The 25,630-nt window shown below is 38.0% G+C and overlaps 1 protein-coding gene across 4 annotated transcripts in view; it reads right to left on the bottom strand.

The window, feature by feature from the left end:
- Positions 1 to 25,630, bottom strand: part of ARHGAP28 (Rho GTPase activating protein 28) — a 195,775-nt gene that overhangs the window by 16,865 nt on the left and 153,280 nt on the right. For all 4 annotated transcript variants that reach the window (XM_072604264.1, XM_072604266.1, XM_072604265.1 and 1 more), the window contains exons 8-12: positions 21,297 to 21,374; positions 12,703 to 12,865; positions 7,409 to 7,491; positions 3,818 to 4,015; positions 576 to 719 (exon numbers count right to left, since the gene is read on the bottom strand). In XM_072604264.1, coding sequence (XP_072460365.1) covers positions 576 to 719; positions 3,818 to 4,015; positions 7,409 to 7,491; positions 12,703 to 12,865; positions 21,297 to 21,374 — 666 coding nt within the window. The remainder of the gene's footprint in view (positions 1 to 575; positions 720 to 3,817; positions 4,016 to 7,408; positions 7,492 to 12,702; positions 12,866 to 21,296; positions 21,375 to 25,630) is intronic.

Below are 25,630 nucleotides of genomic sequence, written 5' to 3' on the forward strand. Positions count from 1 at the left end.
AAAGAATAAATCCAAGAGAAAAGTTTGCTTTACAATGAAACTTCAAGGAGGCAATCCCTGTCATCTTCCTAGACTTGGTTTCCTTACTGAACCTTGGTCTTAACCACTAGATTTTGAATGAATACTTTAGAATTCTTTCACTCAAGGACATCTGTTCCTTTGGCTATGGGGAAGACAGGGTTGACATTTCTCTTCACTATTTCATAGGGATTAAAATGTCAACTTTCACCTTTGGCCAAGGTCATTTTATCCTTGTTTATGAGTGTTTAGTACTAAATAAAAAATATTAACAAGTAGTATGGTAGTCCAAGTATTTTAATAAAAAGGATAAGAAGCCTCTTCAGAATTGGAGCCCTATACCCACCTGAATTAGGGCATAATATCACCTTTGCTTTATACCCTCTAACTTGTGTAGCCTTCTGGGCTGTGGCTATATTTTATTGCTGACACTTCTCTGTAAACATCTTCTGAGAATTTAATGTCTAATGTCCAAAAATATGTCACATTATGCCTCTCCTGAGAAATGGGATTGTGACTAGTAAGGAACATGCTGTTGAATTATATGCATCAGCTACCTCTATCTTTTCAGGTCTTTCTCGTTCCAAAGTTTTCCTTCTGAGAAGTTTTCTCATGCTTTTGTCAAATATTGGTTGCTTCTTCGTGTTGTTAATCGCTGCCTCATTCATTTTCCTCACCTGGGTGATCAGGAAAGATGGGACCTGGAGTAAGGAGGCAGAAATGGCAAGAAGTCAGAGTCAAACTAGGTTTTACCAATGGACTGTCCACTTTTTAATAGTTCAGTAATTTCCCCAATCAATCAATAAGCATTTATTAACTGCTCATTGTATACCTGGTACTCTGCTAGCTGTTGGGAATACAAAGATGAAAAAGAAATACTCATAAGAAATGGTGAAAAGCTGAATTGTTGAACTAGATTCTACCAGTGGACTGGTCACTTTTTATGGTGCAGTAATTCTCTCAATCAATAAGCAGTTATTAGCTGGCCACTATGTGCCTGGTACTTTGCTAAGTGCTGGGAATCCAAAGATAGAAATGAAACACTCCTAAGATCAAGAAAGGATCATCGATTTACAACTGAAAGTACCCTTGTGTTGACGTTACTATTGTTCAGTCATGTCTGACTCTTTGACCCTATGGACCATATCAGGTCAGGCCCTTCTGTTCTCCACTATCTCCCAAAGTCTGTCCAAACTCATATTTGTTGTTTCCATGTTATACATTTCATCCTCTACCATCCTTTTACTCTGTTGCCTTCAATCTTTCCCACAATCAGAGTCTTTTTCAGTGAATTGTGTCTTCTCATTATGTGGCCAAAGTATGTAAGCTTCAGCTTTAGTATGTGTCCCTCCAGTTAATAGTCAGAGTTAATTTAAGTATCGACTGATTTAATTCCTTGATGTCTGAGGAATTCTCATGTCTTCTTGAACACCACTATTTGGAAGTGGCAATTCTGCATAGCTCAGCTTTCCTTATAGTCCAACTCTTACAGGTGGACATTACCAGTAGAAAAACCATAGTTTTGACTAGATAGACCTTTGGTGGCAAGGTGATATCTTTGCTTCTTAGTATGCTCTCCAGATTTGCCATAGGTTTCCTTCCAAGGAGCAAGCATCTTTTAATTTCACGGCTGCAGTCACCATCTGCAGTGATCTTTGAGTCCAAGATATAAAATATGATACTGCCTCCATTTCTTCTCCCTCTATTTGCCAGAAAGTAATGAGACTAGATGCCATGAGTTTAGTTGTTTTTTTTTTAACATTAAACTTCAAACCAGCTTTTTCTTTCTCCTCTTTCACCCTTATGAAAGAGGCTTTTTAATTCCTCTTTACATTCTACCATCAGAGTGGTATCACCTGCGTATCTGAAATTGTTGATATTTCTCCTGGCAACCTTAATTCCAGCTTTTGATTCATCCAGCCTGGGATTTCACACGATGGACTCTGCATATAAGTTAAATAAATAACATGACAACATGCAGCCTTGTCATACTCCTTTTCCAACCCTGAACCAATCAGTTGTTCCATGTTCAATTCTAACTGTTGTTTCTCGATCTAGAACACAAGTAAGATGTTTTGGTACTCCCGTCTCTTTGAAGACTGCCATAATTTGTTGAGGTACACACAGTCAAAGGCTTTAGTGTCATCAATGAAGCAAAAGTAGATGTTTTTCCAGAACACCCTTGCTTAATCCAGCAAATGTTGGCAATTTGGTCTCTAGTTCTACTGCTTTTTCAAAAGCCAGCCTGCACTTCTGGCAGTTCTTAGTTCATGTACTGCAAAAGCCTAGCTTGCAGAATCTTAAGTATCACTTTGCTGGCATGTGAAATGAGTGCATTTGTTTAATAATTTGAACATTCTTTGGCACTGGCCTCCTTTGGGATTGGGACATAAATTGTTCTTTTCCAATTCAAGTCCAATCTCCTCATTTTACAGATGAGGAAACTAAGACATAGAGAAGTTAAGTCACTTGTCCAGTATCACACCTAATAAATGTCTCATGTGGAATTCAAATCCAACTCTTCATGACTCTGACCTCAGGGTTCTATCCTCTGTATCATGCTGTCTTAAAATCTATCAGGGGAGACAATATATATAACACATAAAAAATAAAAACAAAGTCACTCGGGGGGGACAGTAACAGTTGGGATGGGAGAGAAAATTAGGAAAGGCTTCATATAAAAGGAGACTGCTGAATTACAGTTTTGAAGGAAAAAAGGAATTCAAAGATTCCCAACTTGCTCTTCTGGGCCCTGGAATCAGGAACAACATAAATAAACTATAAATAAATATTTAAATAAATGAATACAAATACAAATAAAACAACAACAAAGGGACAACAGCAGATATTTGGATGTTTGGAGTTGTTTACTCTCTTCTCACAGGCAGGCTCAGGCTGAAGAATATCAGAACAAACAGGCATATTAAAATCCTGAGAAAACTGGCATTTCAGTCTTTCTTAAGTGCAGAGAAGAGTTACACTATTAAAAGCAGGAAATATAAGCATCATGAAATAGGAGGAGTGGCAAATAGAAGCCCCTGAAACTTACACATTAAAAATGCCTCCAGGAGCCCAATCCTGCTTCCATGTTGCCCATGTGTAATGTTAATTCGATATTCCCTGCCCATTAATAGGCCTCAAGTATCTTTTGTTAATGTCTGTTGAGGCACTGGATCAGAGGGTCCTGCCCTCCAGCTCTGAAAAGTGTTTAAATACTCTGAGGTGAGGTTTCACTTTGGGGCTTACTCATTGGAAGTGTTTGGCCAGATGAGACTCTGGGCAGACACTAGGTATCCTTTCCCCTATCCCCCATCCCTATCATGCTTTAAAAACCCAGGTGTTGATAATTCTCTCTCTAGTAATGATGTATACATGTAATGGTCAGACAGTTGGATCTATCTATTGATCTGTGTGTTGATCTTGCTTACGGTCAGACAGTTGGAAGCCCTGTCTGTTTATGATTATTTCTATGTATTTTCTCTGAAGTATAGGGTGCTGAACTTTTCCCCTGAATTAAGTGAATGATATATGTGCTTGATTAAAGTGCTTGTTGATCCCTCAAAAGTTGCTTTCCTGTTAGAAAAGCAGATCAAAGAACCTGTACAGCAGATCCTCCTGTATATGCTGGAGTCCTTGCTGATACCCCATGGATATTGAGAGAAGGCTGGCTCTGGGACAAACAGGTATCATTGCCTTTTTTTCTTGGTTGCCTCTTGTGCATATGGCTCGTATTCCAGGGAGAGTAAAAAATTAAGAAAATTTTTTAAATGCTCCCTTTCCAAAAAGAACCATCACTCACCGTCCACAAAATATCCTGGTACCTAATCAAGAGCCGGACAATGTGTGCAGTGGTAGCAGCGGCCTGCATCTCTTCTTGATTGGAGCGTTTGCCTTTATAGATGAAGAGATTTGGTGCAACGATCATGGAAACATTCCACAAACTCATTTTGTTTTTCCCTTCATTAGCAACCACTTTCTTGAGGAATATCAGGAAGGCCTAATAGAAAACATTATTTCTATTATGCTATTATAATAACGTGATATGATATAACATAACAAAAAATATATGACATAATAAGTGATATAACGAAATACATGATATGATATAACCTAACATGATAGAATATACCAAAATATGTGATACAATATATGACAGGACATAACAAAATATAACATAATGCAGTTATGTTCTATCATGTCATATTGTTTATACATAAAATGTTATAAAATTTAACATAAATATTTAATATAATAGGTAATAAAAATGTACCAATGACCTTATAAAAGTTATTCCTCATCCCCTTAACCCCTCTAGCACCTCCGGGCACTGTCAGCAGAGCTAAGCTGTGGAATATTTCATGTTGCTCACCGTTTGTTTAAAGGTGTTAACACAGGTAATGTTGTTAGTATTTTCTATAGACTGCTGCATAACAGTAGCTCCATTTTCATTGAGTTTATGAAACTGGAGACCCTGTGATCTTTCATTCGAGCATTTTGAAGATCTGAATATATTCAACCCTGAAAATCTGGTAGATATTAGGATTAAAAAAATTTTTTTAAGACTTGCTAAATACTGATACTCAAGACAGAAACCAGTCAGTGGTCAATGAATAAACACTGATTAAGTACCTACTATGTATCAGGTACTGAGAATTTAAAGAAAGGAAGAATATAGTCCCTGCCCTGACAACATGTAAAGACATATGTACAAACAAGCAATCTAAAGGATAAGTAGGAAAAATCAACAGAGGGAAGGCACCAAAATTAGGACGGATTGGGAAAGGCTTCCTGTAGGTTTATTTGATTATTTTTCTTAAGGGTGGGGGAACACAATGAGGGAAAAGTCATATAATTTCACATTTTTAAATGATTTACCCAGGCCAAACTAAGGAGGGACAACCTGTTCAGATAGCACAAAAGTCCAAGACTTCGTCTAAAATTTAAACAAGATTGAATGAGTCTAATATTTTATTTTTTGGATAAAATTTCCTCTGTTGTTTTTCAGCTTTTCCTTCTTTAGCCTTACAAAGAGAAAGACTGGAAAGACTGTTGAGAAGCAATCCATGCCAAACTTCTGTTGGGAAAAAGAAAGCTTTGAAGGGGTTCAAGGGGCCACGCATTTTAGCTGAGCCTTCCAAAGCTCATGGCTTTCTCAAAGTAGAGATGAAATCCCATAAGGATAGGAAATTTTGGCATTCTTGGTTTTGTTTTCTAGCTACAAGGGATACTGTGGGAAAATGGAGGCTCTTGTAGGGTCAACTAGTACTTTTCCATCTCAACATTAGTTGCATTGAAATGGGGAGAAAATGTATAATCAAATGTTTCAAGATACCCAAAAGTATGACTGAGTTCTTCTGGGATTCTACGTAGAAGGAGAGATTATCATTTAGTTTAAATAAATTTGGTAAACTTTTGATTCTCAGTCGTCTATAACTAAGTAGTAATGAGAATCCCTTTACACAACCTTCTTATTTTGTTGTTCAGTGATTTCAGTTGTCTCCAAATCTTTGTGATCCCATTTAGGGTTTTCTTGGCAAAGATACTGGAGTGTTTGCCATTTCCTTCTCTAGTTCATTTTACAGATGAGGAACCAAAGCAAACAATGACTTGCCCAGAGTCATACTGCTAGTAAGTGCCTGAGGCCATATTTGAACTCAGAAAGATGAGTCTTACTGCCCCAGCTTCATATATGGTGGTTTAAAATACTGAGGGTTAAAGTGAATTTTTTTCTTCCCTCAGTCCCTAATATTTTTACCTCAGTTCTGAAACCTCAAAGTACTCAAGTGATTTATGGATTCCTTCAGCAATTAAGACATCAAAATAAACATGATTTTCGTAACCTTTCAGGGACTAAAAGATATTTGAAGGAATGTGTTTGATAAAAGCTATGGACAATGATTTTATCACAGAGCTGTAAGGGGCCTCAAATGTCCATCTGTCCCTAAATAGAAATTCTTTCTACAACATTTCTACAAACATTTAGACTTTGTTTGAGGACTTCCAGCAAAAAGGAAACCACCACCTACTAAGACGGCCCTTTCCACTTTTTGACGGCTGTAATTAATGAGAATTATGGTCACTATCATCACATATCAACTAAAGGGAAATTCAGACCAAAATATTTTATTAATGACAAAGATGACTTCAAGCTATATGACTTCACCAAAGAGAGAAGAATTTTACTCATTTCCTCCATTGGAGAAATTTTCTTTCTCAATGCAAGTCAGTACCTTCTCTGTAACTGATACTTTGAGAGAACTGCCTAGCATACTGAAAGGTTGAATGACCTGCCCAGTGTCAAGCTATCCACTACATAATCTGAAAATTTGTAAAATGTACCCATTGTCTCATGGAATCTTTTCCCATAGAATGACATAAAAATGTCATTTAGAACCAATAAGTATAAAAGTGTAATAAGTAAAAAAAAATATGCCAAGGTATTATATTAGTAGTATCAGCAGCAGCAACAGCAAGGTAGCACAGTGGACAGAATGCCAAGTCTAGACTCAGAAAGACCTGAGTTCAAATCTGGCTTCAGATACTTATTAGCTGTGTGACCCTGGGCAAGTCATTTAACCCTATGTGCCTCAGTTTCCTCATCTATAAAAAGACAATGGCAAACCAGTATCTTTGCCAAGAAAGCCCTCAAAAGAAGAAACAAAGAACAGGACACAAATAAAGACTAAACAAAAATAGCAGTAGCAGTAGCAGTAGCAGCAGCAGCAGCAGCAGCAGCACAATAGTAGTAGTAGTAGTAGTAGTAGTAGTAGTAGTAGTAGCAGTAGTTATAATCATAACTTCCAGAGAAGTAGCAGTGGCTGAAAATAGGTTCACTTTTCTAAATAAATTCATCTTTGAATGAAGTCCATGAAACTTCTAAGATCCAAATGACCCTCCATGGGCAAGAGAGCCACATACATTCATCTAGAATTGCTGACAAAGAAGAGTCATGAGGATTTGTTTACAGAAATCAACAGGTTTATGATAATCATACAAGATTAGGTCACTGCTACAGGAAATTACAGAAAGGACATCCTTCAGGAGCCTAGATTCATTAATTAATTCAGGTTTTAGGTGTTTTGGGTTTTTTTTGCAAGAATATGGTAAAATCTATGCAGTACTGTAGCATCTACTGAATTACTAGAAGTAGACAATTAAATAGCCAGAATTATACAGGGACTCCTGAAAGTTTTAGTACAGTTTTAAGTTTATCATGGCTTAAAACTACGCTAAAACTTTTGGGGACCCTTGTACATCTGAAAGCTCACAAAGTAGCAGCCTTGGGTCACAGGGGTTATCCAAGTTAATGTTAGGTTTTGTGCCTTTCACTGTAAGAAATTCCTCCTAACAGAGAGCCCTGATGACTGGCAATATGGCTGATATGACCTACCTTGGCAGTATCTCTATTGGCATCAGGCAGAAGCATTATCAAAAGGTGCAAAGCTTGTAACTGCAATTTGATCTTGGAGATTCCTAAAAATGTAACCAAAACATCATCACATACTGGGAACTCCTTAGATGTGTCCTGAAAACACTTCCTGCTAATATCTTGTGCTGCTAGAGGGCTACTGGCAACTTTTAAAGTGTCTTCAGCACAATGATACAAGGTTTTCCCAAACTGGATAGGGCTTCTGGCTGTTTATATACCATAACATATCACCTTTATGACATATGATGAACAGGTTAGCAAATGAAAACTCCCTATAATTTTGAAGGGATTTATTATATGCGTTGAACTGAGGCGTCTGAGTGATATGGTGGATAAAGTGCTGAGCTTGAAATGAGAATGAGCTGAGTTCAAAGCCTGCTTTAGCTATTTACTAACCACATGACTATGGATGAGTCAGTTCCCTCTCAGCCTCAGTTTACTCATCTGTAAAGTGAAGAGGTTGTACTTACTGATCTCTAATTTCTCTTCCAGCTCTAAACGACCAAAACTTTTCCAAAGTGCTTTGTCATGTATTATGCCACTTTGATACTGTAAACAGCTTTATAAAGATTATAATAAGCTGTGCTTTCATGTCTTGAATGACCCCTAATTCCAACACTCAACTTGCAGATTTATAGAAATAAAAGGGATAATCTTTGGGGACTCAGCAACACTGTGTTCCTAATAGGAGCACAAGATCAACTCAGATTCTGTAACTTTTATGTGTGAGATTTGGCCAGAAGCCTGTCTCTTTCCCTGCAGTCCTACTCATTCTGCTACAAGGTGGAAGATCTTCTGGGTTATGGCCAAAATTCAGAGCACACCAGAAAACCCAGACTTCCTTGTGCCACCCCTGGGCTCTCCTTAGATGTGAGAACTAGATCATATCATGGCCAAGATGAATCAATGGGGAATTCTGAAGTAAAAGGGAAGTCTAAATTTGTTTCTTTGTAATGAATGAAAGCCATTGAAATGCATACATGAGCAACACTTTTCAGTAAAATGCAAACACTTTTTCTCCTGACAAGGTGCTGGATTATATGATATGATGCCACCTCATCAAGGAGATCAAACTGACCCTTTCGCATATGTGTGTAGAGTGGAATGATGTAAACAAATGAACGATGTGGCCCTAAATATGAATTTGGCAGTTGTGGGGGGGAGGGTTATCATTTAGAATTGGGACGTCATGTCTGAAGAAGATCTATATGTGAATCTTTATAGATAAGTTCAGAGTTTGTAAATCATATCTGATCAGAGGCAGATGAAACAGAGTGTCATACTATAAAGGATCTGACTACGCTTTATTCAGCCAGGAATCTTTAAGAGGGAATGTCTGTAATAGCCTCTCCGAAATAACAAATAAGATTTTTATCTTAATACTCAAGGCATAGGCTGAGAGCTGCCTCTGTGTAACCTTGAACAAAGTGAATCTGAAAAGTCTTCTGGAGGAAAACAGTTGCAGATCTACACTGGAGTTCTGTTTCTTTATCTGGAATTTTATCTGTTTCTTTATGTGGAATTTTAGATGAAATGATCATTGTTTGATTTCTTGATAATAGCATTTAACATTTGCAAAATGTCACAAAACCCCTGTTAGGTAAGGAGTAGAAGTATTATTATTTCCATTTCATTGATGAGCAGACTGAGGCTTGCAGAGGTGAAATGATTTGCCCAAGGTCACACAGTTAGTAAATGTCAGAAGTTTCAAACTTCTTTCTAAGTTGGCCCATTAATTAATATGCCATGATGCCTCTTAATATGCAAAGTCAGAGGTATCATACTCGAATAGAAAAAGATCCCTGCAGGCTATATAGGAAACCACAAATTAACATTATCTACACTGTACTGTATTTTTATTACTTTGTTAGACATACCTCATACTTTAATCTGGTTCAGGACGTACTTGGGAGCTTTAGGGGCTATGAGTTTGACATTTCTGTCCTAAATCACCTTTGCCTTTATCTCAATCAATAACATGTAAATGACAAAATAGCCTTTAAGGTTTAAAGACTACACTGGGAAATGACTAGCTTTCATTTTACAGATGAAGCCTAGGCATACGACTGTTTTTGTAGTTAATAGAATCCTTGATTGTGTTGGTTGCAAAGGAGCTGCAATTCTTCCATTTCTGATCGGTCATTTATTTCCTGGGAAAGATATTAGACCTTTCTAAAGCTATGACTGATGGGCTATTAGTGCTTTAATTTTATGAGACTTTTTTGGGGCAAACTTTGGATAAAGAAAAGTAATTATGGTAATGGATAAGGTCCTTCTCTCCCAATCCCCTCTGGGATCCTTGGAAACCCTGGCTTTAAATGTGTAACAGAACCCAACGTAACAGTCTGATTCTACCCTTTGGGAAAATTTGCTTCCTTTGGGGTTTACACTATGGGGCCCAAAAGGTCATTCTTCACCCTGGGTGGCAAGCCAGCTCCTTAATGTCACAACGAGTTTGCCAGATAGCAAATCAGTCATCTGGAATACGGCATTTTTCAGTTTCAAGGTAACACAAAGAAATATGAAAGCTTTTACAAGTCACATAGCTATTTCTTTCTAGGATATTTTTTCCAGGCTCATTTTGTTCAATGATTTGTAGGGCCAGCAATCAGGCAGTGAACTGTGGGGGCTAAGAAAACAAATTTGTTTTTATACTTTGCTTTAAAGAGGCTGAAACTGACCTCAAGTTATGGTATAACACCTGCAGAACGGAACGGTAACCATTTGTCAGCTGAATCATGCAGCCATGCTCTGAGAGAGGTTCACAAGCCTGCACCGTCTTTTCTAGGGCAGCAACCTTAATAGAAAAGCTCTGTAGTTTATGATTTAAAAAATAAAAGGAGCCAGGTCTCCTTTCTACACTAGTCAGTTCTGTTCACAGTAAGTGTCCCATCTTAGTATATGGACAGGGTCTACACCTGCTATTTCAATGGTATAAGGAATTCCCACATAAGGAATGACCCTCTACCAATGCAGGTAGGCATTTTGGCTGCTTACAGTTTTAGAGCAGGGCTCTGTAATCTACTATCTGTGGAGAGATTTCAGGGAATTTGCAAATCTGAATGGGAAATAATTTTTCACCTTTGGTTCATTATAATTGGTTTCTATTGTAATACTATGCATTTTATTTTGTGCATTTTAAAGTCATGATTCTGAGAGGGATCCATGGGCCAAATCAGAACACCAAAGAAGATTAAGAACTTTGGATCTGGAGTCAGGAAGACCTGAATTCAAATCCTGCCTTAGATACTTCCTAGTTGTGTAACGATGGACAAATCACTTAATCTCAGTCTGACTCAGTTTCCTCAACTGTAAAATGGGTATAATTAACAGCATCTACCTCCCAAGGGTGTGAGGATAAAAATGAGATGATAATTGTAAAGCACTTATCAAACTTTAATAATAACTACCATTTATTTAGCACTTTTATCAATGAGTTAATGGGAAGACTCGAACCCAGGTCTTCCTAATTCTGGGGTCAGCTCTCTAGCCACAATTCCATACTGCCACGCACTAGCTCTTACACAGGACAAATGATACTGAATTTTGATAAATTGAGCCCAAATTTAAATCTCTCCTTCTAGAATAGAGAAGTTAACGATTCTTTTCTTTTCTACCACTGGTAGTTGAAAACCAAGAAGATCTGGAAATATACTAATTTTAGGACAATGTTTTTTCTTATCAATTTAAGAGCTCACTAATTACCATCTTCTATAATAATTTTAACGATTTTGCAGCTCCTGAACAATCAGTGCCTTTACAGAGCATAGTCTGTAAATGAGTCTGCCTTTTGTTGATTAAAATCCAATTGGAATTCTTACAAGGGATTAATGAAGTAGCGATTAAAGCTTTAGATAGAAAGTTTAAAAAAAATTCTCCCTGTTTTTATACTGATCAATTCTGAGACCTTGGTCAAAGTATTTAACATACTGTACTTTAATTGTCTGTACTGTAAATTAGGCTTTGCAGCAAATTTTAGAGCCTGGTTTAGACATCTAGTCCTTTCATTTTATGGATGGGAGAACTGAGGCATGGAGTAAGTCCAATTTTCTTTCTCAACCCACTGCGTATGTGAGGTTTCTGCATAAAGATTCCACTGAAAGAGAGAAAGTTGGGAAATTTCCAGTCATAGACCTTCCCATATTAGGGGTAGGTAGACAGCATAGTGGAGAAAGCACTGGACCTAGAATCAGGAAACCCAGATTTCAAATCTACCCTCAGATACAAATGAGCTCTATAACCCTGGGCAAGTCACTTGACCTCTGTTTGACTCAGCTTGTCTATCTATAAAATAAAGAGAATGGTAGCACCTATTTCTAAGGATTTTTGCGAAGACAAAAATGAGATAATACTTGCAAAATGCTTTGCAAATCTTAAAGCATTAACCACATCCTAGCTATTATTATTAACTAGACTTGAGGAGCCATATAAAATCCCAGGTGCCTGAATTGTCTTCTGGATTATTGGCCTGTATTTGCTAAGGCCACTGGAGGAAGGCTGCATTTTTAGCTAACTCTAGGGATACTTGTTGAGTGAATTAAATGTCAAGAAGAGTCTCTGTTCATTCCTTTTCTCATAACAGCTATTATCACCACCTCTTGACCCAGATTACCTGGAAAATACAATATAATAATGGCAACAGAGAAGAAGTAAAATATCCATTTCTTAGACAGAGACCTTGATTTCTGGGCTATGGAACCTGGTAGCAAATTAACAGGCAAATCTGGGCAAACTGAAGTTACCTCAAGCCCTGGGTTGTGTGATAGAGGCTCATGGAAATCAACCAGGCAGATTCATCAGTTTCTCAGGGTAAAACATTCAAAGCAAACAAGACAATGTTTGGGGAAAAAAAAATTAATTTCAATTCTGAATCTAGAGTCTCACCTAAGTTTGAATTCTGCCTCAGATACTTACTGACTGTGTGATTCTGGACAAGGCACTCAACCTCTGTCTGACTCAGTTTCCTTATCTGTAAAAATTTCAGGGTTCTTGTGAGGAACAAATCAGATAAAATATTTTGTAAAGCACTTTGCAAACCTTAAGATGCTATATAAATGCTAGTTATTATTTTTACAACAAATGCTCCCAAGTAACTAGAAATTTTTTTTTAAAAAGGGGAGGTGCAGAGGCTTTCTCGCAAATGTGTTTTTCACCATGTTATTCATGGGTCATGTCTAATCAGTTCTCTTTCTCTTGCTTTATGCCTCCTGCTGTGACACGTGGTTTATTTATGCTGAGATACTGTTTTCACTTACTTTCCACTAAGGCAATGAAGGCAGGCAGATATTCCACAGTAAAGAGAGGGCTGGGGAGGTCTCTGATAAACATCTTTAGCAGTCCTGCTGCATCGTTGTTTCGGACTTGGTCCCAATCAAACGTATCTTCATAAAATTTGCTTTCAAGTTCTTGGTGGAGGTTCTGCAACCAAAGGAAACGGTTAAATGTTCAATGACTGCCCCCTGACGTTCTCCCTTCCCCCTCCCTCTGTGCAATGTCATTAACAAAGGTCACTTTTTGGATAGAGCACTGGGCCTCATTTTTTTGTGCAAAACTGGGTAAGTTAACTTCTGTTTGCCTCAGTTTCCTCAGCTGTAAATTGAGGATAATAATAGCACCAATCTTCCAGATTAGTGGTGAGGATCACATGAAAGAATCACATTTGTAAAGTGTTTAGTACAGGGCATGGCCCATGTTGCTATTGTTCAGTCATTTCAGACTTTCTATGATCTTATTTTGAGTGTTTTGGCAAAGATATAGAAGTGGTTTGCCATTTCCTTCTCCAGCTCATTTTACACATGAGGAACTGAGGCAAACAGGGTAAAGTGACTTGCCCAGGGTCACACAGCTAGTAAGTGTCTGAAGCCAAATTTGAACTCAGGAAGATGAACCTTTCTGATTCTGAGCCCAGTGCTTTATCCACTGCACTACCTAGTTGTCCTGGCACATAGTTTCTGAATGCTTATCCCCTTCCCTTTCCAGTGACTACATAGATTCTGAACTGCCATTTTTGTTTTTTTAAATTTATTTATTTATTTTTAGTTTACAACATTCAGTTCCATGTGCTTTTGAGTTTCCAAGAGAGCATGCAATCTGACAGAGGCTCTATATATACATTAAAGATATTTTCACATTAGTCATGCTGCAAAGAAAAATTATAACCAATAGAATGAAGCAAGAGAAAAAAATAAAACAAAAAAGAGAAAGAGTAAGTAATATACTTTGATCTGCATTCAGACTCCACAATTTTTCTCTGGATGTAGATAACACTTTCCATCATGAGCCTTTTGGAGTTGTCTTAGAACCTTGCATTGCTGAGAAAAGCCAAGTCTATCAAAGTTAGTCATCGTTCAATGTGGCTGTAACTGTGTACAATGTTCTTCTGGTTCTGCTCCCCTCATTCAGCATCAGTTCATATAAGTCTTTTGAGGTTTTTCTGATGTTTGCCTGTTCATCATTTCTTTTAGCACAATAGTATTCCATTACATTCATATACCACAACTTGTTCAGCCATTACCCAAATGATGGGCAGCCCCTTGATTTCCAGTTCTTGGCTGCCGCAAAAAGAGCTACTATAAATATTTTTGTACATGTGGGTCCTTTCCCCGCTTTTATGATCTCTGGGATACAGCCCTAGAAGTGGTATTACAGGGTCAAAGGGTATGCACTTTTTACAGTCCTTTGGGCGTAACTGCCATTTTCAACAGAAATTGGAGTCGGTCCCCATATGATTCCCCTAGGGTAAAGAGCTTTGAAAATCCTGATTGCCCATGGTCAGACCACTGCTCCTCTAAAAAAGGAATAGTCAGACTTGTTTTGTTGAAACAATTTGGCAACTGTTCTAGTTCCCTTCTGTCCTTGAGCTCTAACTCTGACACTAGTATTCAGACTTTAGCCTTAGGTTTGGGGCTCTCCTTGATTCTGGCTTTACCTCCTCTCTCTCCTTCAAAGGTCCCCCCAAAGCACATTGATTCCTAGGCTTAAGACTTTCTATCTTATGTTCTTGAACATTCCCAATTAACCTGAACCATCTCCTTCTTATCCACTTTTCTCATCCCTAGTTATGTTTCTTTCCAGCACAGCCCTCCACCCCAGCTCTGCTTTGGTGTCTTCTATGGTTCGTTTACCTGACTGTGTCCTTCTGAATTCCAATCCTATACTTAAGTGTCCAGCACTGTCCCTAAACACAGGCTCCTATACATAGGCACTATGCTATCCCTGGCCCTGGCATCCTCTGCTTCAACAGCTGGTGCATGTATGCCTTTAGGTTATCAGTACTCATTCTATGCCCTCAAATACCCCCCCAGTGGTTGGTCACCTACAATGCAAGCCTCTCTATGCTGCAGGTTTGTGTACTGGGATTTGAGAACGACAATATTTAAATAAAAAATTGCTAAATGAATGTCTTTTATGGGTGTTCTAATAGTTTCTTGTAGAAAAAAAACAATCTTGAAAGCATGACTTATTCTATATAAATACCTACTTTTTTTTTCACTGACCATAATTTCATTTCTGTGGTCTTGGCAAAATACCTTCTCTTCCCACAAAGCAAATGCTCCGGGCTTTGACAAAGCTTCCCTTTCCCCTTCCCCCCCTTCCTTTTCTAGCCTCAAGCAAGAAGCATGTCCCTCAGATGGTTCGAATACAGAATCGGAACATGGCCAGTAAAGATGGTATTACTTCTCTCTGCACACATAGAATCATGACATCTTCCAGGAGTGGTGCTGGAAGCTTTTGCAGCCAAGACACACAGACCTCTTCCACATGTGCTTTTTTTTTTTTTTTGAGTGTCTCAGCTTTCATAACTTAAAAAGTCTCTCCTGGCTTTTTACATCTTGAAAATGGTTTTCAAAGATTATTTGGCTCTAATTAGCCTAATAAGCCTGGTTGATTTATATTCAGGATGCCCACTTTTACCTGTCACCTTTTTTCCAACGCTTTCCCCCTTAAAGCCAACCTCATGTCATACTGCTTGTATTAACATGAGATTAAGGGAATAAAAGGCTTTGCTTGAAACACATATAAGTAGAGTCCCTCCACAGATACTGATTGCCAGGAGAAGGTGACTAGACTAGAGAGGCTGAGAATAATTGGCTTGTGGACAATTTCAACCAGATTTCATTTGGGAGCGTATTGAATTTTAGGCCACGTCTGATCTACTTTCAACTAATCAATCAAAAACATTTATTAAGCACCTACTATGTGCCAGGTACTGTGCCAAGTAGTGATCAATTAACAGCTCCCTGTTTTTTTACCACTACATCCTAATTTAAATCAGCAGAAATCGGAAATTTTTGAAATACATCAGAAAAATGACTTGCTATTTGATGCCTTAGAATTGTGAAGATCTGATTTATGCCCCTGATTTTTCAACTTTCAACCCAACAGAGGTAAGATGATCAATATATTTTGTATAGCAGATATCCTTGCGGGGAAGAGGAGCGCAGGAAAGAGCCAAAGCATGTGATTTCATAGGTTTAGGGCACTTCCTAAGTGGAAACTCATTCTACCAAAGCAGGATAAATAAATCATCCATAACGACCTAAGATAATTAATGTGAAAAATGCTATCCACCTCTAGAGAGAGATCTGATGAACTCTGAATACAGACTGAAGCAAACTTTTTCCCCATCTTCTTTATGTTTCTTGCTTTGGTTATTCTGGGGATTTTTTTTTTTTTTTTGCAACATGGCTAATATGAAATATATTTTGCATGACTTCACATGTGTAGTTCATATCATATTGCTTTCATTCTCAGTGGAGCAAGGGAGAGAATTTGGAACTGCTAAAAATAAAAAAATTTTGAAATATCATCTATGACTTGTAGTCTTAGTTGCTTAGGGCACTGAGACCTGTCTATGGTCATGGAGCTCGTATGTTCTCAGGTGGGAGCTGAGCCTAGGTCTTCCTGACTCCATTATACCACATAACCACTGCAAAGAATAGCAGGGAGAAGGGTTACATTAAAAAGAGCTCCTTTCGTGCCATGCATTATTTAGCAAGTCTGTCCTAAGGCAGTGAAATAAAAGAGGAAGGTAGTGCAGTGGCAACATCTGATTTGGAATCAGAAAACTGGCTTCAAAGTCCAATAATGTGACTATAGGCAAATCAAAACCTCTGCTTTGCTTCCTAATCTGTAAAATGGGGCAATGATGGGGAAAGTATTTTTTAAAAATAGCACATAAACTGTGGATGTCTGGGGAATTCAAACACCAGAAGTACTAGGGAATCCCATGGGGCTGCTTTTTTTTTTTTTAATTAATAGAAAGAAAACCAACCCTCCTTCGTTTCTGCCATAGCAGAACGTTGGCCCAACTTAAAGTCTGGAGGCAGCTGAACCAGGTGTAAAAACTGTATTTTGCCAAATAGAAGGAAAAAAAGAGCAGAGGGGATTGTGAAGGACATCATGTTATGTGTTCAAGGTTAACAAGAATAGGAGACCAAGAAATTCACGAAGTTAAATCACCCCTAAGGCAGAAAATGTTGCTCTCATTTGTGAGAAAGGTTGCTTCTTGTTGTTGTTTTTTTAATAAATGTTGCAAGAGCCTGAATCTTTAGATTCAATAACAAGGAAACCAATATAGCAGCTAAAATGATTAGAAAACAGTCCATCCTGAGAAATACCGAAACCTGGAATGAAGAAAATCTCACAGATCATACACTCAACACTCTTCCATAAAATATATTTCCCCAGTGCTTGCTTCAAGTGTCCTTCCTTTATTAGGAAGAAAGTTACTGAAAAAGAAAAAGCTTTCAACTGCTTCCAACTAGCGCAGGCCTCACAAATCAAGATTGGTTTGGCATCTGTGCATCCTGTCTGGCTGAAAACAGTGATTTCCTCTCCATACCAGTCTTCCAGTAATTTTTAATGAAGTTTTTAATACATAAAAAAAATTGGGCAAGAATTTTACAGTGGTACATCTGAGAAACTATGTTTTTGGTGTCATTATACTGGTTGAATTTGAACCTACCAAGAAATGAAAAATGCTATCCACTTCTAGAGAGAGATCTGATGAACTCTGAATGCAGGCTGAAGCAAACTTATTGGAGAAATGGAGACTTAAAATCTTATGTATTTTATTTAAAAATACATGACTTACGTTCTGCACTCGTGACTAGAAGAAGACTGGCTAAGAAATGCAGTTATACATAATGTAATAAAAAGTCTGGCTAAGGAAAAGCAATCCAGAGTTATTCAATATTTAAGATATAAGGTTACGATTCCTTTCTAATAACATTTTTCCCCCTTTCTGCTCCACCTCATTGTTCTCTCAATTCCTATTTGCTTTCTTGGAGCCAAAATGATTAGAATATCTGGTTTATAGTCTTCTTTTGAACAAGATGGGTGAAACAAAGGGCTGAAATGTTATTAAATCCATCAGTAGAAAAGGCTGTTTTTGAAACACAGTGACTTTCATGTTGACCACAGTTCAGGGATATACTCATGTAAAAGTAGCCTCAAAGAATCTGGCACTGGAGAATCATTAACCCCACTTAAAAGTAAGATTTGTAAGCATTTTCAGACAAAAGCTTAGGAGTACGTTGTGATTGCCCATGAAATGTTTATAATGTGCCGTAACGCACATATACAACATGTCTTGTATTATGTCTTCTGCACTTGGTTATGAAAAGGAAAGAGATTTTTAATCACATCCACATGTTGTGTTTTTTTTTTAAACACACACACACCACCTGAACCAGTTGGAATGTCTGCAAATCCAAATGTCACAATAATATATGAAGGCTTGGAAAGATAGGATCTGGTTCTGCTTAGGAAACTTGTTTCCTTGACTTTTGATTGGTTGCCTGATTAGACAGACTTTAAACAAACCAAGATTGAACTCAAAAGCATTATCTTTCATCTGTAAATTTAGAACGTGCCTATTACGGACTGACTGCCTCTCTCTCTTTCTTCCTCCCTTTCCAGTGCTCTCCTTCAGATTTTTGTATAAGAACATATGGGGCCAAGATTCATGATTCAGGCGTATGCTTCACAGAAACTACAGACCTAGACTTTTAGACTTGACTTAAGGGCACCATCTAGTCCATTTTCCTTTTCTCAAGAATATCTTGTGCCTAACAACAAACTTTTCTTGTACGCATACCTTCAGAGTGGAGGCCTCACAACGCTAACATTTATGGGGGCTTTTCTTTCAGGAGCATTTCTTCCTTTATTTTGTATCTCCTTATAATTTGTATCCCCTATACCAGGACTGAGTTCAAACTTTGTCAAAGGGCTGCACTTGAGGACCTAGACAGCCACCTGTGACCTTGAGGCTGCAGGTTCCCCACCCCTGCCTATACTGTGATTTAAAAGCGTATTTCCTCTTGCTCTGTGCCCAAAAAAGGAATAGTATCTGACCCCACCTTAGGAACAGGTAGGTGGACACAAAGGACAGAGAGCTGGATTTGGAGTCAAGGTGACCTGAGTTCAAAACCTGCCTCTCATACTTGCTAGCTGTAAGACACCGAAACAAATCAGTCAAACCAGGGGGTTCTTAATCTGGGATTCAGGAACTTTCAAAAATACATATTTAATTAATTTATTTCAGTGTAATTGGTTTCCTTGGTAATCATATAAGCCAGAAGTTCTTAAACTTGACTCCATGGTCTCTAAATAAAAATTCTTTGCTATTTCAATATAATTATTTTCTTTAGTAATCTTATATATTTTATTTTATGCATTAAGAAACAAAATACTGAGGAGGGTTTCTCCCTAGGCTTCACCACAGAAGGGATCCACAACACGAAAAAGGAAAAACCCTTGATTCAACCTATTTCAGGCTTAGTTTCCTCATCTGTGAAATGTGGATGACAATAGTACCCACCTCTCAGGGTTTTTGTGAGAACCATATGAGATAATCTACATAAAGTGTTTGCAAATCTACAAGTGCTATACGGTATATATTATTATCCTCTTTTAATCCAACCTTTTGTTGTTGCAGTATCTTTCTCCAGTTCATTTTACAGATGAGGAGACTGAGGCAAACAGGGTTAAGTGATCTGCCCAGAATCACACAGTGTTTGAAGCCAGATCTGAACCCAAGTCTTCCTGACTCCAGGCCTGGAACTCTATCCAGTATGTCACCTAGCTGCCCTATTAATTCCCCTACAAATAGAAATTCTTTTAAGTATATAACAGTGGAATTGATGAAGAGATATCCCTTTAGTTCTGAAAATTCTCTGAATTAGCTTTGGGACCAAAACAAGTATATACTCCCCACCTTCCACTGGTCTTCTGTGACCTTCTACCAGTCACTAATCACTCATTCTTTCTCAGGATCTTGAATACTGTATATGAAAAGGTAATCTTCGTACAGCTGGACTTAATGAGAGGGACTTTTTGGGTACATCTTCCATTAATTAGTGTACCACCAGAATCAAAGAAAAATATAACTATGTCCTACAATGTCCAAAATTTTCCTACTGAGAACAGGGGTTTTCAAACCAGGAAAACATTGTACGTAGTAACAGCAGCATTGTGTGATCATCAACTCTGATCGACTTAGCTCATCTCAGCCACACAATGATCCAAGACAGCTCCAAAGGACTCATGATGGAAAATGCTAACCACATCCAGAGAAAGATCCATGGAGTCTGAACGCAGACTGAAACATATGATTTCTACGTGCTTTGCTGTTGTTTTTTCTTCATGGTTTTTCCCTTTTGTTTTGTTTCTTCTTTCACAATGTGACTAATGTGGAACTATGCTTAACATGATTGCACATGTATAACCTATATCAGATTGCCTGCTGTTTTGGGGAGGGGAGAGGTAAGGGTGGGAGGGAGGGAGAAAAATTTAGAACTCAAAATCTTAGAAAAAATGAACATTGAAAACCATTTTTATGTATATTTGGGAAAAAAGTTCTATTAAAAAAAATTGCATGAGTGACTGTGGTTTCTGCCAGCCGGTAAAGATAATGGAGCAACCAAACTAAGGCAAATGACAGAAACAATGTGGCATTACAAAATATTTACTAACTTCCTAGAATAGAGAAATGTTTCCAGCTTGAGAGCATATTATACACAAAGCAACAACTGAAAACCCCAGTTTTTACAAGAATGAAATAATTAAGACTAAACCTTAAGTGAGTTTCTTGTAGGATGTGTTTTTGAATACCCATAGGTGACCCAAGACAACAGTCTGGTCGCCACGTTTGCAGAACAAATATCTAATCCTAAAGTTTCCAGTTTATTTCTCTTTTGCTCATGGAAATAGCTTTGTGTTCACTTTCCTGAGTATATCATATCCTGGCAGTAGGATATAGGCATCCTTGAAAGCAAAGACGGTTTTGTCTTTGTGCATACCCACAAGTTACCACCGTATCTTGCATATGAAAATATATATATATGTACACACATATAATAGTTGAATTGGGGCAGCTAGGTGCTTCAGCGGATACAGCCCAGCATGGGAGTCAGGACTCATCTTCCTGAATTCAAATCTGGTCTCAGATACTTATTAGCTATGTGACCCTGGACAAATCATTCAACCCTGATTGCCTCAGTTTCCTCATTTGTAAAATGAGCTGGAGAAGGAAATGACAAACCACTCTAGTATCTCTGTCAAGAAAACCCCCAAATGGGGTCATGAAACGTGAGACACAATTGAAACAACCAAACAATAATTGAAATGAATTGGACTGAATGTAGCTTTGACGAATAAGATGAGATAATTCAGGTAATATAACTACAGATTTATAAACTATAAGAGTTAAAAGCCATGCCAGGTCTTAGCATTATTGTTTTTGTCCATGTCACATCAAATTCAAATACAAACAGGTAAATCTATAAATGGCCCAAGTATGAATTGAACTTAAATCTCCAGTTGGGACAGAGGAAATGCAGGGTACCTTGACTCTGGATGCAGATCCTGGGACTCGAAGGATTCCTTCTGTTTCCAAACCTGTTTCTTCAAGTTTCTGCAAAAGCTAAAATATAATGGTACATTTAAAAACATGTCTTCCATTTGATTTGAAAAAAAATTGCAGTCACAATTAAAAAAATACATACAAATAAAATCATCAAGACATTTCTCACACATCTCTTATGTCAGAACTCAAGCCACTGGGTGGTGCAATCAATAGGGCACTGGATCTGGAGTCAGGAAGACCTGAGTTCAAATCCATCCTTATCAACACCTAACAGCTGTGTGATCCTGGACATGTCACTTAACCTCTTTCTCAAGTTCCTAAGTGGGGATAATGATAGCACCTGTTATCATTATCTCTATCAGGGTTTTTGTGAGGATCAAATGATATAAAAAATTTGTAAAGGGTTTAGCATAGTGCCTGGAACACAGCAGATGATAATACATACTTGTTTCTTTCTCATGCCTACTTAAGAGTAAAGGTGCTGTTGTTCTCTTAATTTTTTTCAGTCATGTCTGACTCTCTGTGACCTCTTTTGGGGTTTTCTTGGCAGAGATCTCGGAATGGTTTTCCATTTCCTTCTCCAGCTCATTTAAACAAATGAGGAAACGGAGGCAAACAGGGGTAAGTCACTTCCCCAGGATTACAGTTCTGAGGCTGGATCTGAACTCAGGTCCTCCTGATTGTGGAGCCAGTGCTCTACCCACTGCACTACCCAGCTGCCCAGATAACAGTTAATGTACAAAACTTTTATCAGATATTTAAATGTCTGTGGGGTTTTTGTTGTCACTGTTAGTTTTCTTTGTTATATCAAACTTCACGGTGCTCATTGATCCATTACAATTCTTTCATGGTGATGTCTTTAAAAAAATTGTATAATTCAGTTGTTCCAAATAAGAGTATAAACTAACAAGAAGGCTTCAGGGGTCCTGCGCTACATCCGTCATGGCATGAATTCTATCGCCAGTCTTGTAAACCCTGGTTAAGTAACTGGAGTCCTTCTGGAGACAGGTCCACAGCAGGAAGGAAGATAAAAGATAACAATCATCTCTAGATCTGGCAACAAAAAAGAGTACTGAAAGCTGGAAGAATGTGTTATCAACTAAAAGTATTATACTGTGGTTTCTTAGACTTGAATTATATAAAGTTTCTTTGAACTCTGTCTTTTATATAGTGTTTGAATAGGAGTATTCAGTATTTGGGACCATGAAAGTGACTCAGGAGGAAAAGCTCAAGTTGTTGCTGGACATTCAACTGTGGAGGGGCACAATTTGGGGAGCCAGTATGCAAAGAATGGAAAATGGAGAAGAAACTTGCAAGGATTTTAGCTCTTAACTAACATATGACAATAGTTCATTCAATATTTTAAAGGTACCATTTTAAATTCAGAAATGTTTGAATTTGTGGATATATTTTTGCTTTGACATTTTAACTGTGCCACTGGATGTCACTCTAGATTCACCATTATGCAAATCAATGAACATCTCCTGGGTTATAAAAAAAATCTTATTTAAAAAGTAATAAGGATACCTGCAATTACAATTTGCATAACATAAAAATGTTTCCCTAAAAATACTTCTTTATGAGGGGCATATCCACACTAAGAAAAATGAGCTCCAAGTACCCAGTTTTGCTCATCAGTGTTTGGAAAATAAAGTTTCAAAATATAAAAGTATTTTAAAAGCTAATCTAACATGCAGTTGTATACGCAAACAGTTAATGCGTTTAAATGCCTTTGGTTACAAAAACATGTCTTTTATTCCAAATTGTACAACAAATATATTAACTTTGGAGAAACTATTGGGGAGAAAATAAAGCAAACAACTTGTGAAAGTATCTGCTTTCTCCTTTCATACGAAAGAAAGTACAGAGAAAACCTGACATCACCGAGTTTTAATGAACAGCCAACATATAGTCATCTGGCACATAGATTTGGAGCTGAGAGGAACATCAAAGATCATTTAGTCTAACCACTCATGTTACAGATGAGGAAACTGAGGCCCTCATGTTATGAAGAAAGACAGATGAAGTTACTTAGTCAAGGTAGCATAGGTAGTTAAGGTAAGAACTGGGATTTGAACTCAGGTCTGTAGACTCCAATTCCAATTCTCTTTCCACAACACTGAGGTGTCTCCAAATGAATTCTCAACTCCTCAGTTCCCTCCTGCATCTCTCTCCTCTTTTCCATGTCCTCACCAATTCATTCTTTACTCTCTAGTTTAAGAGAAAGAGGTAGCCCCCTTCCTTGCTAAACCGAATCCTTCTACCAGTTCTCTTAACCTCACCTCTTAAATCAATTATCACTCTCTCTATGTATTTTAATTCTTTCCCTCTCTATTGGTTTCCTGCCATCAACTAGCAAATATGCCTAGATCTTTACTATATCTCTTTTCCCATGTGAACCCCATTCCATGATTTTCCCAATACCATTGAGCCATCTTCTCATGTGGTTCCTAACTTTTCACTGTCAAACTCTTTCCTTTTGCTGCCACATTCTTCCCTCCCTTGATCCATTGCAATCTAACTTGCATCCTTACCACCTTACTGAAACAATTCTCTGTAGTGTCACTATGGATCTCCCTTTCATCAAATCTGATTTGTTTAAAAATCTGATTTTATCTTCCTTGACACCTTCATGTCATGTGATACTGTAGTCCATTCTCTCTTCCTCTAACCTCACTACATTTTCATCATTGTACTTTTAAGATTCTCCTACCGTTTGCATCATTTCTTCTCTAACTTTCTGACTGGCTCCTCTCCATTCTCCTACCATTTAACCAGGAGGGTATCCTAAGTTTCAGGCCAAGGTCCTCTTATCTTTTCTTCCTATACTCTCTCCCTTAGTGACTTCATCCTCTTTTGTAGTTTCAGTTACAACCCTGATGTAGGTGATTCCCAAATCTCCATCTCTTCACTCACAACTCCCCCGCAGGAATCCAACACCATATTTCTAATTGCCTACTAGATATTCCCCTGGATGTCTTTCCAACCTCTCAAATTTCTCCACCCAAACCTAGCCCTTCCTCAGCCTTTTCTCTTTCTATTTGTAACATAATTTGTCCAGTCTCCCAAGTTTGTAATCTTGATGTCATCTCATATGACACCTCACACCATACATCCATCCATTTTTTAAGCCCTAGTGTTCCTTCTATTAAGTTTCTTGCAGCCTGCTCTCTTCTCTACTCCCACCACAATCACCATAGACTTAGAGCTCCTTTTAATGCACGTAGGTGATGCAGTAGATACAGCACTGGGTTTGAAATTGGGAAGACCCATGAGTTCGAGTTCAAATACAGTCACTAGCTGTGTGATCCTGGGCCAGTTACCTAACCCTCTTTGCCACAGTTCCTCATCTATAAAATAAGCTGCAGAAGGAAATGACAAACCACTCCAGTATCTTTGCCAAGAAAAATCTCAAATAGGATTACAAGGAATAGGACACAACTGAAAAACAACAATGTAATCCCCTCATTTGACACATGAGAAAAACTGAGGCCCAAAGAGGTAAACAAAGGCAGTTAAGTGCCAGAGCTGAGATGAAATCCCCTATCTTTTAACTACCAATCCAGTGCTCCTTCCATTACACAAACTGCCTTGTATCTTAAGCTGCTATCTCTTTTCAACCAGACCATGGCCACAGGCTTCAAACTGCTCATCCTGTTCCACGTATTCATTCATCCTCCATGCTACCACTCAAGTTATCTTCATAACATACTACAGTGATCATGTCACCCCTATACCCAACAACTTTCTATGACTCCTCACTGCCTATCAACTAAAGGCAAAGTTCTTAAGCCCAGCATTCAAGGTTCTCTACAACCTGGATCCAGCCTCATAGCATCTTACTCCCTTGAAGGGATTCTATATTCCAGACAAAAAACAAAGTAGACTTACTCTCCAGCTCTTAATTCTTGCCCTCCATGCCGTGGCTGATACCATCCCCTGAATATTTGCCTTACCCCACCACCGTCTCTCCCCTCTGAAATTTCTTATAATGTTTTCTTTGAGAATCTTTTCCCCTCATCCACATTTTCTTGAATCACAGTTACTTGTGTACTATGCTTCCCCTCATTAAATTATAAGCCATTAGAAAGCAAAGACTTGTGGCAGCTTCATATCTCCAGCACCTGGTCCACCGTGCCATGAGCATCACCAGTATTTAACAAATGTTTACTAAAATGCTGAACCAAGTTAGATCATTTACATGGTGCCAAACAGACCTCTTGTTGGAAATTTAAGAAGGGTGTGCAATAAGATTAAGAAATATCCATTTTGACTCTAGGTATAAATGAGGTATTTGTATTTTTAACTCCTAA

Source organism: Notamacropus eugenii, chromosome 4, assembly GCF_028372415.1.
Source record: "Notamacropus eugenii isolate mMacEug1 chromosome 4, mMacEug1.pri_v2, whole genome shotgun sequence".
Classification (NCBI taxonomy): domain Eukaryota; kingdom Metazoa; phylum Chordata; class Mammalia; order Diprotodontia; family Macropodidae; genus Notamacropus; species Notamacropus eugenii.